General features: G+C 43.0%; 1 protein-coding gene across 2 annotated transcripts in view; it reads right to left on the minus strand.

Moving 5' to 3' along the window:
• The window catches only part of KHDRBS2 (KH RNA binding domain containing, signal transduction associated 2), a 350,797-nt gene extending 338,381 nt beyond the window's left edge, over positions 1-12,416 (minus strand). For both annotated transcript variants that reach the window (XM_053381150.1, XM_053381151.1), the window contains exon 1: positions 12,042-12,416. In XM_053381150.1, coding sequence (XP_053237125.1) covers positions 12,042-12,132 — 91 coding nt within the window. In that variant the 5' untranslated portion in view covers positions 12,133-12,416. The remainder of the gene's footprint in view (positions 1-12,041) is intronic.
• Between the last annotated feature and the right edge of the window lie 1,321 nt (positions 12,417-13,737).

Raw genomic sequence — 13,737 nt, forward strand, 5'->3', positions numbered from 1 at the left:
TTTTAGACCAACTTCATAACACATTCCAGCACAGGACAACCAAAGAAACAGAATGTGGGACTGTGGGAAACTTACACTGGTGGGAGGGGAAGTTTGCAGCGGCAGCCAGGAATGTATCTTTCTATATTTGCAGAGTGTGCGCTGGATTTCCTAGTTAATGTGTGCTTTTCTGTTATTCATTTTATGATACATTTCAGATGAGCCATTCAATGACAGGAATCTTCTATATGTACAAATTTTACACAAAAAAGAAAAGGAAAAGGAAAAGACCTGTAAGAAATACTAAGTTCCAAATGCATTTTGATAGCCCCTTAATTGAGGGGAAATGCTCATCTTGTGATTTCGTGAAAATGGCTCAACAAAAAAATACAAAAGTTTTCTTGAGATTACTGCAGGATGCTGATTTTTGTTGAGCCATTTTCATGGAAAGAGTAACATGAATATTTTCCTTTACAAAGAAAATTTTACTATCTAACCACACTGGGAACTCACATGTCAGCTGTGTGTGTGTGTGTGTGTGTGTGTGTGTGTGTGTACATTTCTACAATGTTTTCTCTTTCCCACAGTTCTGACCTCCTTTTTTGCTTGCAAAACTTTTACTTGCTTTGTTTTGGGGCTAGACTGGTTATTAATTTACAGTATCCTTTTTAAAGATTATATAACTTGCTGCAGAAAGGGGTTTATTCATTTAACTTTAAAAGTAGATCAGCAACAAATGTCACCATGTGGAGGGCTCATGTTCAGGTTGCCAACCAACCAACCAACCAACCTACCAGGTATCTAGTCATACTTCCAGGATATTCCAAACCCGAGTTGTTTTTCTAGACTATTTATATGTGTGAGTTTTATTCCTAAAGACCTTGGAGTCCTCCCAAGCCTATCCATACCTCCTTCTTGTTCTCAGATGCTGCTGTTTTGCCTGCACAAGGAACATCACTCAGGGACCGATTTCACTAATTAGTATAGAGGATTTCTGAGAAACTGCTTGAAGGTTTGGCATTTATAAGTGGCATTATACATTATTAGTTAAACAAGGGCAAAGAAACATTAAGAGGTAATAAGGTAGCTCAAGGTCTTCAGATGATGGTAAGGAAAACATTAAGGGAACCCTTGATTCCCAGAACAACTAGTTATAAAGTTTCTTGGTCCAGGCAGCAACATCCCTTGCACAGCCTTGAGAATGTGCAATGTGTAGTATTTATTCATACAATGCCCACACCTGGCATTTCAATGCCTGAAAGTTCTTGCAGAATAGCAGGGGGTAATATTCTAGGCTGAAATAATGATGGCAGAGATGCAGCAGAGTCCTTCCTTGTACTGCACAGTTCAGTGCCTTTCTCTCTCTGTCAGTGCCTCCCATGCTGCAAAGCCCTGTGATTTATGCAGCTTGCCAAGGAGTGCACTGTAGCATCACTTCCACTCCTGAGGGACTGAAGCACGTTCCTCACCCGGGAAGTTATACCCCCTCCCATGCCCTTGCATGGCCCACTAGTAGCTCTGACAAGATGTATCATGTCAGTTCAAGAATTTCAGGAATTCAGTTTGGTGGAGGGGTGGAAGGAATACACACACACACACACACAGAGAGAGAGAGAGAGAGAGAGAGAGAGAGAGAGAGAGAGAGAGAGAGAGAGAGAGGCAAACACTTTCAAATGTAGCTCTGGTCATTCCCCCCCCCCCCCCCCATGCTTCTTCATAGGTGAAGGAAGAATGTCTTCTCAAAAGAGGAGTGTGCTATATAATTGTGTGTGTGTGTGTGTGTGTGTGTGTGTGTTGTCCTTCTGCAATCTCCCATTTACTACTCTTTTGCCAAAGTAGCAAATTGATTCCAGTCATAGCATTTATTTGACTTTCTCTGTGGTAAGTAGTTTCAGAACAACATTAATACTGAAATCTCCTTTGGCTAAAGGCCTAGTGAGGGGAAACCAGACAGTATAACCAGCATTTCCTCAAGTTGTTATGGTTAGCTTGAGAATGGAAATGTTGCAAGAAATAAAAGGTACAAATGCACAACAACTGCAGACATTGGGCATTCACAGGCTCATCTGCTTATTAAATTTCCCCACTAGAAATACATAGACCTAACTATTGCAGGGCTATACAAACAGCCACCCCAACCCAAAGCTCTGTGGATCTCCAAGATCTCCAAAGCTCTGCAAGCAAGGGCTGCTCCAAGTCACTTTATTCTTGGATACAACTACAACACTTGAATTTAAAAGTGGTTATTATTGGCATCCAGGAATCTGTGTTTACTCTGTGCCATATATATATATATATATATATATATATATATATATATATATACACACACACACACATACATACATACACACCTTAAACTCAGTCCAGAAACAACTGTGCCACCTCCTAATAAAATATGGCCAGTTTAATTGTAGATGTTATGAAAATTTTAATCAAAATTTACTCTAGATCAGAAGTAGTCAATGTGTGGATTACAACTTCCATCATCCCCAATGGATGGCTATGTTGGCTGAGGGTGATTGGAGTTGTAGTCCAAAACATCTGGAGGGCACCACATTGGCCGGCTGTGATCTATATATTCTTTTCTTGTTATCACCTTCCTTGCAGTTTAGCTTTTTATGCAACTCACAAATCAATATGCAAATGCAGAAGGTCACTTGAATTGTTCCATAAAATGCAACAATTACATAACTCGCTGTAGGTGAGAAAGTATAATGCAGGGGTTTTCAAACTTCAAGCATCGGAAGCTTTGCAGGAGTTCCTTGAAAGATGAAAAGCATTTTGAATGACATTGCCAGAGTAGTGGTGGTCAGTCCACTGTACAGACACAGTAGTGTTGGGCATGTTTTAGGCTACACACTCAGCTTGGTTGGGCTGATGGCAAAGCTTTCTAGACATTTCTAGGGCTCCATGCAAACTGAAAATGCACCCCAGAGTGAGTCCCAGACACCAATGAGTTTCACAGCAGACTGAAAGAGTTCCCTGGTAGTAGGTATTTTGAAAACCACCACCATTGCCAGGTAAGCCAGGCAAGTCTATTCAGCCAAACAGAATATCACTTGACCTCATACTTTCCTCTCTGCCATATAGTGCATGTCAGGGAATTGTCATCAGCTCAGAGGCGAGAGATGGAAGGGCAGTTGTGTTATAGGGAGCCTCCAAAAATCTTGCGAAGCAGTTCCTCATCCAGTGAAGAGGAAAGCCCAACCTCCAGTGGAGAAGAGGTGCAGGGACCAGAGGATGCTAAGGAGAGCCTTAACACTGAGCCTGAGCAAACCGGAGAGGCGGGGAGCACACCCCTGCCAGAGCCCATTCTGCGCAGTAGGCTTTAGCACAGGGAGGGGCGGAAAAGGCTGGGGGTGACGCGACTTTTATGCTGGGGGATGTACAAAAACCGACCACTCCCGGATTCTGCTAGTGATTGAGCCAGACATGAACTTACGACGCTCTTCACTGTAAATAGTTTGCACCAAGAATAAAGCCTGGAAAAGACAGGTCGGAGTCTTGCCTGGTTACTCTCGAGCAATCACACCAGCAGCTAACAGTGCAGGAAGGGTAGCAAATGTGGTACCCTTCATATATTTTTTGACAATTGTCAGGGGAAGATGAGATCTGGAATTCAGCAAGATCTGATGGGTACTGCATTTGCTACCCCTAAAGTACAGCAATACCCACTGGCTGCAAAATCCGCTCAGAATAACTTGGCACACTAGCTCTGCTTCTGTGCGAGGAATTCTGAACTGCTCTACCTGCTTTCATGATCTCACTTTGATGATGCACTTTCATGATGCCCTTTGTGTGGATGGCGGCTTTCCTTGCATAGCAGCTGCTGCTATTCTGGAACAATATCCTTGGTTAACTGCTGGCACTAGGGAACCAACACTGCAAGCTGTGGCATTGATGCAGCTGCCCTTTTAACTGTAGAAAACACATTATGACTTGAGTTGATAAGTCAGATCAGGGCCAGCCCTGCCACACAACAAGGTAAAGGAATCTGCTTCAGGGGGTGAGATGAGAGAAGCATTAAATCAGCAGGGAGGAACCTCTGTCCAATGGGCCCAATCAGGCCCAGTAGACCTTAACATTCAGTCCTAGAGGCCATTATGGCCAAGTGACTCTTGCTTGCCCTACACCATACATCATATATGATGTCAGATGTAGGGCAAGTAAAAACATGGCTCCCTGCCTTTGCCCACATGCTTTGACTCCATAGTACTTTCCAGTGAATGGCAGGTGGGCAGCCCTACCTACCAGTCAATATAGCCTGCAGGGCTTGGGGGACTGAAGCATCCATCCTGCTGACTTGAAGGCAGCCCTGCACTAGTTGAAGGCAAGACTTGGCATCTGAATGGTGCAGCAAGTGTTCAATATGTTAATCCTAACCAGGCAATGGAGAAGCGCTCTCAGGCAACAAAATGTATCGCTTTCTGGATATAAGAGTATGTATGCTGACTTAAACGATGCATGCAATTATCATGGCAAAATAAGTAAAATAGGATTTACTATCAGATTTCTTCCCATTTCTTCCAATGAAATAAATGAGACTGTTTCACAAGTGTGTACTGTATAAGATTAGGGATGGGGTCCACTGTTGGCTCAACCCTTTCCAATTTCTGATGGACCATCTAATGCCTGATGTTGGTTGGGATTCTTTCAAAGGATACTGCATTAGATGGATCTAGCAAGGCACTTCTTATGTTTTCAAGACAGAGTGCATAGTCCAGATTACTGAACACTGAGTCATTAAGTGAACCTGAATATACATGCTTGCTTTGTAAATTTTAAACACATCATTGGACTGCAGGGACCAATGTCAAACCACAAAGCCAGCGAGTCTGAACTTAGGGTATAACTAGTTTACAGCAGCAAAAGCTTTTCTATGCAAGGAGCAAACCTTTCCCTATTAAAATGCATGGTCCAAAAGGAACACAGGGAGCTGCCTTGTACCTAGCTGGCATTTTTCTGCCAAGCCCAGTATCATCTTCTCTGACTAGCAACAGCTCTCCAAGGGCTACTACCTGGTACTTTTTTAAAAAAAACTGGGTTTAAATGTGGGACCGTCTGAGCTGCTCTTCTTGCAATCTACTGTGGCATGGAGCTGTACAAAACACTCTGTCCTTTTTGCTGAAACTGAATAACCCAGATCTGCTCCTAGAATTTGTCCCCAGTCAATAATTAATCAAGAATGAAATCCCATATTCATACTTATCATTCTTTGTTGCTTTTGATTTCATAGAAACTAAAGCAGAACTAAAAGATTCAAGATGTTGGTGCATTATTTAAGTCATCTGTTATAAAATATTAGGACTAGATTATACATATGTGTTCTTCCATCACTTGAAGAAACACCAAGCAATCATTTGCATGAATGAGTACATTACCACCAAGAAGTACCCCAGTCCTAAGCAAGATGGCTAGCTATTTATTGAAGCAAGATCCCTTCCTGTCTGTAACACACGAAAAAGAGCAAAAACTCAGAAATCCACTTACACTGAATTAATGTCATCAACAGTTAATGAATTATAAAGTAAACTTATATTGCAATAAGTTGATCTTTGTTCCAAGCCCTGCACAGACAATATCAGTTAATAAATTATCCTTGCAGCTAAGGCTAAAGATAATTATAACCATCCACAAATAAATAGCAAGTGCCTGAATGGCAGTGGGTCACTGGATTAAGCAATAACCTTTCTCTTTGAGAAGAAAGGCATACTCTTCATAACAGTGTACCTTGCAGTTGAAAATAATTTGCATGCAGTGACCTTATCACAGCCTCTTGATTCCCAGCAGAAGTATATATTAATGAGTCAAGCAAACTTTATGTGGCATGCAATTCTCTAGCTCTGAGTACTGTAATAGAATTATATTCAAGAAGAAAGAATTATTTTCAAGAAGAAAATAATGATAGAAGTTGTGTTTTTTTTAATTTTGCATCTAGGGCAAAAGTGGGTAATGTTTTGAAGTTTTCAGGACCTCATTCCCTCAGGGGAACATGATCAAAAGTGTGCATACCAATGGTAGGGAGGGCTAGAGCTGGTGATGGGCTGTGCTAAACCAAAAAACGAGTGAGGCCTTATCCACACACCTACCCTACAACCATGTATGCATGTCCAGTCACACATTCCATCCATTCATCACTGTTGCTTTGTCTCTTTCATACCTCCATCCATCCATTCACACAAAAACACATAAACATGCACCACATTCATTTATTCATCAACCATTCATTCTTCATAGGGCTTGTATTGTACAGTTGTAACAAGGCTGTGAAACTAAGAAAACATGGGTGCAGAAGAGCTGGCTTTTTGTTATATATGCTCATTTCAAGCCTAGAAAGGTATTTATAAGCATAAGTTCAACATCCTCTAGGACTTTTGATAAGCCTAAAGAAATGGATGTAAATATCTGCAGGAAGATTGTTTTTCGCAATTACTGCATAGGGCGTCCACTGCACAGGGAAGGCGGAAAGCATGAACAGAGTGCAAAGGGAACACATGGATATCAAAGATGCATATTATCTTCCTGCAGTAAGAGAAATGGGGGGGGGGGTGTATATGTATTTCATCCAGCTTCAGCTTTGACTTGGAAGCATGAAGTGATGAATCACTCACACTTCCTTTTCCTTTGCAAAGGTGGAATCTGATCTCAAATAATAACACCCAAGCTTCTTTGTCTAAATATGAACTTCTCTATGGCTTTAGTCAAAAAGCTAGACATTGGGAGGAATTTAACACCACACTAAGGCGATTGCTCCACGAGGGCAAGCATTATGGCTTGCTGAACGGAGCGATTCATCCTCTCCTCCCCCTTCTTTTCCCTGATCCTCCTACAGCCTATTTTTTTTGGGGGGGGGAGGGTTGCGTGGGTGGAGAAAAGGTGGGGAACATCCCATGCACAGAAGCAGAAGTCACTGTACTTTCACTGACGTGACTCATTGGTTTAATCCCACCCCTGAACTCAACATGGCATCCATAAGATTCCCAGGTGGTCTCCCATCTATATGCACTAGACCCGGACCTACATTTCCCATTGCCTAAAGGGTCCCTTCGGTGTGCTAAAGAGGTACCTGTGTGATGAAAGGGATATTTGACCTTTCTTCTCTGAGCAGAAGCTCCCATGTTGCATCACACACACTGTTACTGATATGGCTGAGTTTTAAAAGCAGCTGGGCATGCACACAGAAAAACAAGTGAAAGGGGATTGGTAAAGAGAAAGAAAGAAAGAAAGAAAGAAAGAAAGAAAGAAAGAAAGAAAGAAAGAAAGAGAAGGAGTACCAGGAGGAGAGAAAGAGAGTGACCCTATACATCTTTGGCTCTGCTCACGTGCACCTTGAGGTCCAGCCTCACCCACATTTGACACCACCAGTATGCTGCCCCTGGCGATTACCTTAAAGGACTACAGTGCTAAACATTAAAAAGTTTGCTCAACTCTGTCCTAGAACATGGCTTGTTCCTTTTGAGCACAGCTGCTCACTGAGAGGATATTATCTGCAAATTCTTCATGAGTGTTCAGATCTCTTTCAGAGTCACAGCACATCTAATTTAGAATCCAGCAGTGACCATGGAGAGATCAAATTCTCCTCCCCCCACCCTGCAATCTGCATAACTTTGCATTTTCAGCTGTGTTTTCTAATCATGGTAAATTGTGATGTAAAAACACAATTAAAATAGAGAAGGCAAACTGCCACAAACAATAGAAAGTGGAACTGCAGATTCCAGTGAGTCATGCAGTGTCACACATGTCAGGAATCACCAAGCTGTTTTTTTTTCTTTCCCATTCATGTTTTCAGACTGGTCCCTCCCACTTTGCTTACTTGCGCTCGCTCAAAAATGACATAATGTTTGCCCTACAGTGCCCAACATAAAAATCTGAATTAGTTGCCCCAAGTTCTACGGTAATAATAATAAAATATGGCACATAAAATAAGCAGTTTAAATATCCCCATTGCTGGGTATTTAAATAACTTTATAGCCACTGGAAACTACGTGATTGAATGATGTACAATGATCTCTTACCTGCCACCTAGAAAGGTTAACTGCAAAATACTGTACAGTTAATTCTGGTAACAATGAACTTAGAAGGATCAGTAATTATGCTGCCTGTTGCAACAGGTGGCCGCATAATGTGATCCAATTAGTATGGAGAAATTCTCTTTTAGGATTTGAGATTTTACAGCGTCTGAATATTTCCCCTGCTTCTCCTCATCTGTAATCACATATAAAGGATTTAAAGATGATACTGCTACAGGGAAGAAAGAACAGGCTCTAGGAAGTTTGTTTTTGAGGTGAGACCATTAGACCCTGGGCTTGCCCATATAATGCATGAAAGCTAAGATAAAACATACAGTATGTCTGTACAGAATTCCAAAGGGGCATGTATGCAGCTAATAGCGCAATCCTATACATGTCTCCTCAGGAGCAAGCCCCACTGAATTCAATGGGATTTACACCTAAGTAAGTGTGCATAGGGTTGTAGAATTAACATTTCACAGTATATTTGGTTTCAATAGGAACCAGAACTGCATACTTTGGTTACAGAACAAAGTGGATAAATCAACATTCCCCTGTACACTTTCTACTGAGAGTACAACTGCTCAGTTGAGTGGATACTTAGTCCAAAGTTACTGAGCTGCAGCATCTGGATTCAATGGAAAGCACTCCCAAGAAAGTGTATGGGATTGCAGTCTTATGTCTTTGCACTGTCTGATGTAGGGCCATTCCAAACTTCATAAATTACAAATGATGTTAAATATTTCCATATGTTGGATCCTTACCATTAACATAACTGAACTAGAGCTCAGTATTATTGATGCTGGTTTATTTATAAGTGCACCTTTCCTTATTGAAATATAAGTAAGGTTTTAAGGAGGGTGTTAGAACTAGCCATTACAAAAATAAGTTATGCATACTGGACAAGGCATACTAATAGTCATTCCTTGGCTCGGAAGATCTATCTCCTAAGAAAATGCAGAAGTTCTTCCTAATTTAATCAGATATCCTTAACCTAAACTCTCTTTACACATATCCCAAAGAGTTCTGCTTGAGCTTGTCTGACTTTAACCCCCAAGCATTAGCAAGTGACATGAAGAATCACTTTCAAGTTTAAGCCCTGAAACACAAAGAGGACCTTACTTGTGCATTTAATTGAAATACCAGTACATTACTAGTAAAAAGACTTCCTAAGTTGTGATTTAAAAGGCTATCCCTCTATTAGCAAATAATAGCCAACATAGCAGATAGCAATATTATAGTTCCAGTAAAGATGTCATTTTAAAGGCAAGTAATGTTATGAGGGTTTTGAGGGGTGAGGTGGGGGTGAGGAGTAGGCTATATGTGATATCCTTCTAACCCCTGAATCCAGAAAGTGTTAAAACATAAGCCAAGCTAGCTTCCTGTGTTGAGGTGACCACCCAGGTGATTAAGAGAACAAAGGAAAGGGTGCTCTTCTGGCATATATCATAAAGACACCACAGTCTCTGCCCTGCCTCATTCCCAAAAGGAAACACAAACCCTTGGTAAGTGCCTGGAACCCCTGGAATCTCACACCACTCAGAGATTGGGGTGGAATGCAACAGTAATATTGCTGTGTAGCCTCCTATTTGCTGGGCATTTGGATAAATGGTGGTATAAGGTTTATAACCTGCTTCCCAGAAGCCTGCCTGCAAGCAATGGCATTTACCGTTACCCTTCATGTAGTTTGTGCTCTCCTAGGTAGATATGATCGCTACAATGAAAGTTTAATTTCTGTAGTGTTTTCTTTAAAGGAATCTAAAACGTGGCTCTAGAAACCTTGACAGATGGTGTTTTGAGTGATAATGCCAGGTAGCTGGTGGGAATCTCACATTAGCATTCTCTGCAGCTTTCATAGGCAGTTCACCTTAGTCTCTTTTTAATATTCACATATGTTCACCTACAGCATATGGAGTGGAAATGCCATAGCCACAGTTTACTAAAGCTTGTGAGCCGTTCTGAGTTGATTTCTAGCTTTAATAGGAAAGGCAGTTGTGAACATATATTTCATAGACTTACTTTTATTTTTGGCTTTTAAAATAGTTGTATATTTTAATTTCCCACACCCTTATTTCTCTCTCTCTCTTACCCCACCCCTCACTTCTCTTGAGACTCCCACTGTGTCTCAGTACATAGTTCCCCCTGCTGGGAAAAGTGAAAACTACACCCACAACGTTAGAGAGAAAACTTAAATTTATCCCATGGGTGCCAAAGTATCTCCTGCAGAAATGGGTATGGGTTTCCCCTCCCCCTCTATAGAAGAAAAGCAACTACTATAAGTATATAAAATCCATCATTGATTCACATCAGCATTCCCATTCTCAACAGAAGCACTGCATTATTGTGGTTTGCAAATAAATACTCTGTCATTTAAGAAGACCTGAAGATTCCTCAGCTAAGTAAACGTGTTTAGTGCTTTTAAGCATTGTGAGTTTAGTGCTTTTCAGATTATGAGTGTTTAAACATCAAATTAAGTTGGGACAGAGGCATATGTCCTTGCATGTATTCCTAGATTTCTGTATAGTTGTTTCTATCTAAACATTATCACTTATTATGGAGCGTAATCATCTTTACCTACCAGAGTTTCTTCATACTTTATATCCTCCAATAACGTGCTAAGTAAACAATAATAGCACAGAAATAGAGGATATAAGTAAAGTATACAAACAGTATACAAGTAAAGTGAAACGAAAGCTCAAGGGAGATTTTTCTGGTGGTGATACTTTTGTACCTCAGGGGTTTTTTTGGCACAGATTAATGTGACTAGAACAGTTAGACAAAGGCACAACTTGCAAAGTTTTATTTAGTGACTGACCAGCAATGCTGGCAGCTCAAAATGGTGAATCCCACAGCACACCTCCATGATGAACAGAGTCCTGTTCCGTCTCCTAGAAAGACAGGGTGAACCCAACAAGGCAACTACGAACCAAATGAAGTGAAATGAAAGCACTGCTGAATTAAAGACACTGTGATGGGTTTAGCTCTTGCCATATATAGCTGAGCATGAAATTAAAAAGCACACATACACACAGCACAAGACGTAATGAGTTCAAGTGAGACAATAGCATCTTGTTCAAATGAAAGGAGGAACTGTAGCTCTGCCTGTCACAAAAACTCAACTTCAGTTGTTCACTTAACGAGGAGAGAATTCAATATTAACTAGGAGTATGAAAATATATAAAATCTTCTTGTGGAAACACACGCTTTCCATGGAGATGCAGCAACCGTCATGGCTACAGCCCTGGTAGTTATTTATTAAGTGGAAGATACTGGCAACATTTGTATTTGACAATGGGAATGCTCAGTATACTGAGGAGCAGAAGTTGTTTTGTATGCTAGCTCCAAATATCTATTGCAGAGCAGAACCGGGGAGAATCCTGAGTCTTGTCTCTCCCTAAGAGTCTGCCCTTTCTTCCCAGAACATCCACGTCCAACACATTTCACAGCATGCCTAATTGTTGCTTATTCATTTGCAAACTGGACTGACGCTAGAAGAGGGAAGTGGCTCTTCTTCCGGAGTCTTGCCATGAACACAAACTGCCCTACTTGTCCTACAGCATTTCTACAGAAACCTGTCAGCATCTCTGGCTTAACCTTGCACCTTGAAGCAATGCTGCCAGTATACCGTCTCCACTGCTAAGATTACTGTTGCGCACCCGTTCGCATGTCTGTGTCAAGGCGAAGACAGTGTCTGAGGATTTCCTGCCTTTTTTCTAAAGCAAAACTCGACCCCTCTCTCTCCCCTGCACTTTCTGACTTGCCTGAGCACTGCAATCTCTAACGCGATTAAGTCGTTCCCAATCACCCGCTTCTGTCTGGGCAACCGCTGCCTGTATGTAGATCTTAGATCATATAACAGAAAGAGCCGTGCGCTCTCTCCCTCTCTCCCAACAACGGATGTGCATCTGCACGTTTCTTAACCCGTCTCAGTTTGGTTCAAGACAGCAGCGGAGATTAACAGTTCGCTGTAGGCAGCAGCAACGCAGAGAAATGAAACAAGAGAGAAGCAAGAGAGATCTCCGTGTTAAGGGGAGGCGAGCGAAGTCTTACCTTCAGCCAAAAGGCGCATCGCATGAACAAAGGAGGAATCCAAGGTATCTTTCTCTGCCATCAGCTCGGGTAAATATTTCTCCTGTTCCATAGTATGTTCGGCGGCACTTTGGACCGGCTGCCTGCCCGAGGTGGTGCTGGAAAAGGACAGTGGCAGGAGCTTCCCCGGGTGAGATTCGCCTCTCGCCCTCCCCCTTGCTCGTGGCACTTGGGATGGCTCACTTCCCCATGCACCCAAGCGGCGGCAGGTGGAGCACCCCTCGCTCAGTCCCCGCTTCAGGACCCCGGACAGCGCTCCCGCGGCCACCTCCCTCCTGCTCCCCTCCCTCCAGCAGCGCGCGCGTTTGCTCGCCCGTCTGCGTGTGTGCCTCTCCCCCCGCCACTGAGCGCCAGCCTCATACCAGAAGCTTTAACTAGGGAGGTGTGGAAAAGAAGCCTCCCACCCATCTCCCTTCCCTTCACATTGGTGGTCGCAGGCTGGAAGGCGGGGATGCGCGGGGCAGCGCTGCGGTGGGATTGGCTCCCACCCAACCTCGCCGGCTGAAAGGCAGGTTGGGGAGAAGAGACAGGAGCGCTGCTGTCTGTGGGAAGGAGGGGAGGGGAAAGGACCAGGCGCTCCGCTCGCTGTCCAAGGTGCTGAAGCAGGACGAAGGACAGAGCAACCTAGACCCGGCGTCTGAAGCAGCAGCAGACCCAACGCTGGGTTAGAGTCAGGGGCCGAATTGTTTCCCTTGCACCCCCCCCCCCGCCGCCCTCATAAACGCCTGGCAATTCGGTTCTCAGGGAAAGCAATTAGCCTGGTCACCGCATATTTTACTGGTTTGCAGTGCTGCTTGGCTGCTTTTAATACGCACCCAGAGACTCTTTGTAACATCCTGCTAGACAAGAAAGTTGTCACCTCTTGGAGCGTGCTGTGCTCTTAATCACCAATATTTAAGTTTTGCAAGGGGGGATCAACCTTAATCATCCCATCTTCTGTCGGGACTGCTGAAAGGTGGTGGTGGTGGGGAGCTGATTGTTATGACTGGTACATCTAAAATAGTGGCAGCGTTGGGGGGGGGGCGGCGGCGGAAAACTCATTCCAGGCTTGATTCATTGCCCTGTCCTTACTATAAACACCGTACAGCAGCTTGACTCGATCCAGGTAGGTTTTTTATGACTGGAGAGCATAAAAGGGAGAGCGAACATGTTGCCTTCACCAGATGGAGAGAAAGAAAAGTGTCAAGCTGAAAGCTGCAGTCTCCTCCTGGCAGTGTGTGCAAGGAGACAGAAACAGTGCTGGAAATGCTTCCCCATCCGACTAGGGAAAGAAGCCTGATCATAAAATGGGGAATACAATCTCCCTCCATTCTGAGCACAAAAACAGCATAAGGAGGTAATAAGATTAAACGTGGGCTTTGTTTTTCGCACTGCAAACTACCCTGGATTCAGTTTTCATGAAGGACAGTATAAAGAAATGTTTTAAATGGGGTAAAAGAAAATATTAGCTGCAAGCCAAAAGGCAGAAAAGTACCAGCCCTTTGGTGGTGCATGGCACTGTTAAAGCACAAGAGGGAATTAATGGAGCAGCTAATATGGTTTGCTTTCTCCTCCACTCCTCTGCCTTGAAGTGTTCCTTCCCTATGCACATTGCAACCTAGTGCAAGTATAGACAGCATGGTGCTCTCCAGGTGTTGTTGGACTACAATTCTCAGAT

This window comes from Podarcis raffonei, chromosome 3 (assembly GCF_027172205.1).
Source record: "Podarcis raffonei isolate rPodRaf1 chromosome 3, rPodRaf1.pri, whole genome shotgun sequence".
Classification (NCBI taxonomy): domain Eukaryota; kingdom Metazoa; phylum Chordata; class Lepidosauria; order Squamata; family Lacertidae; genus Podarcis; species Podarcis raffonei.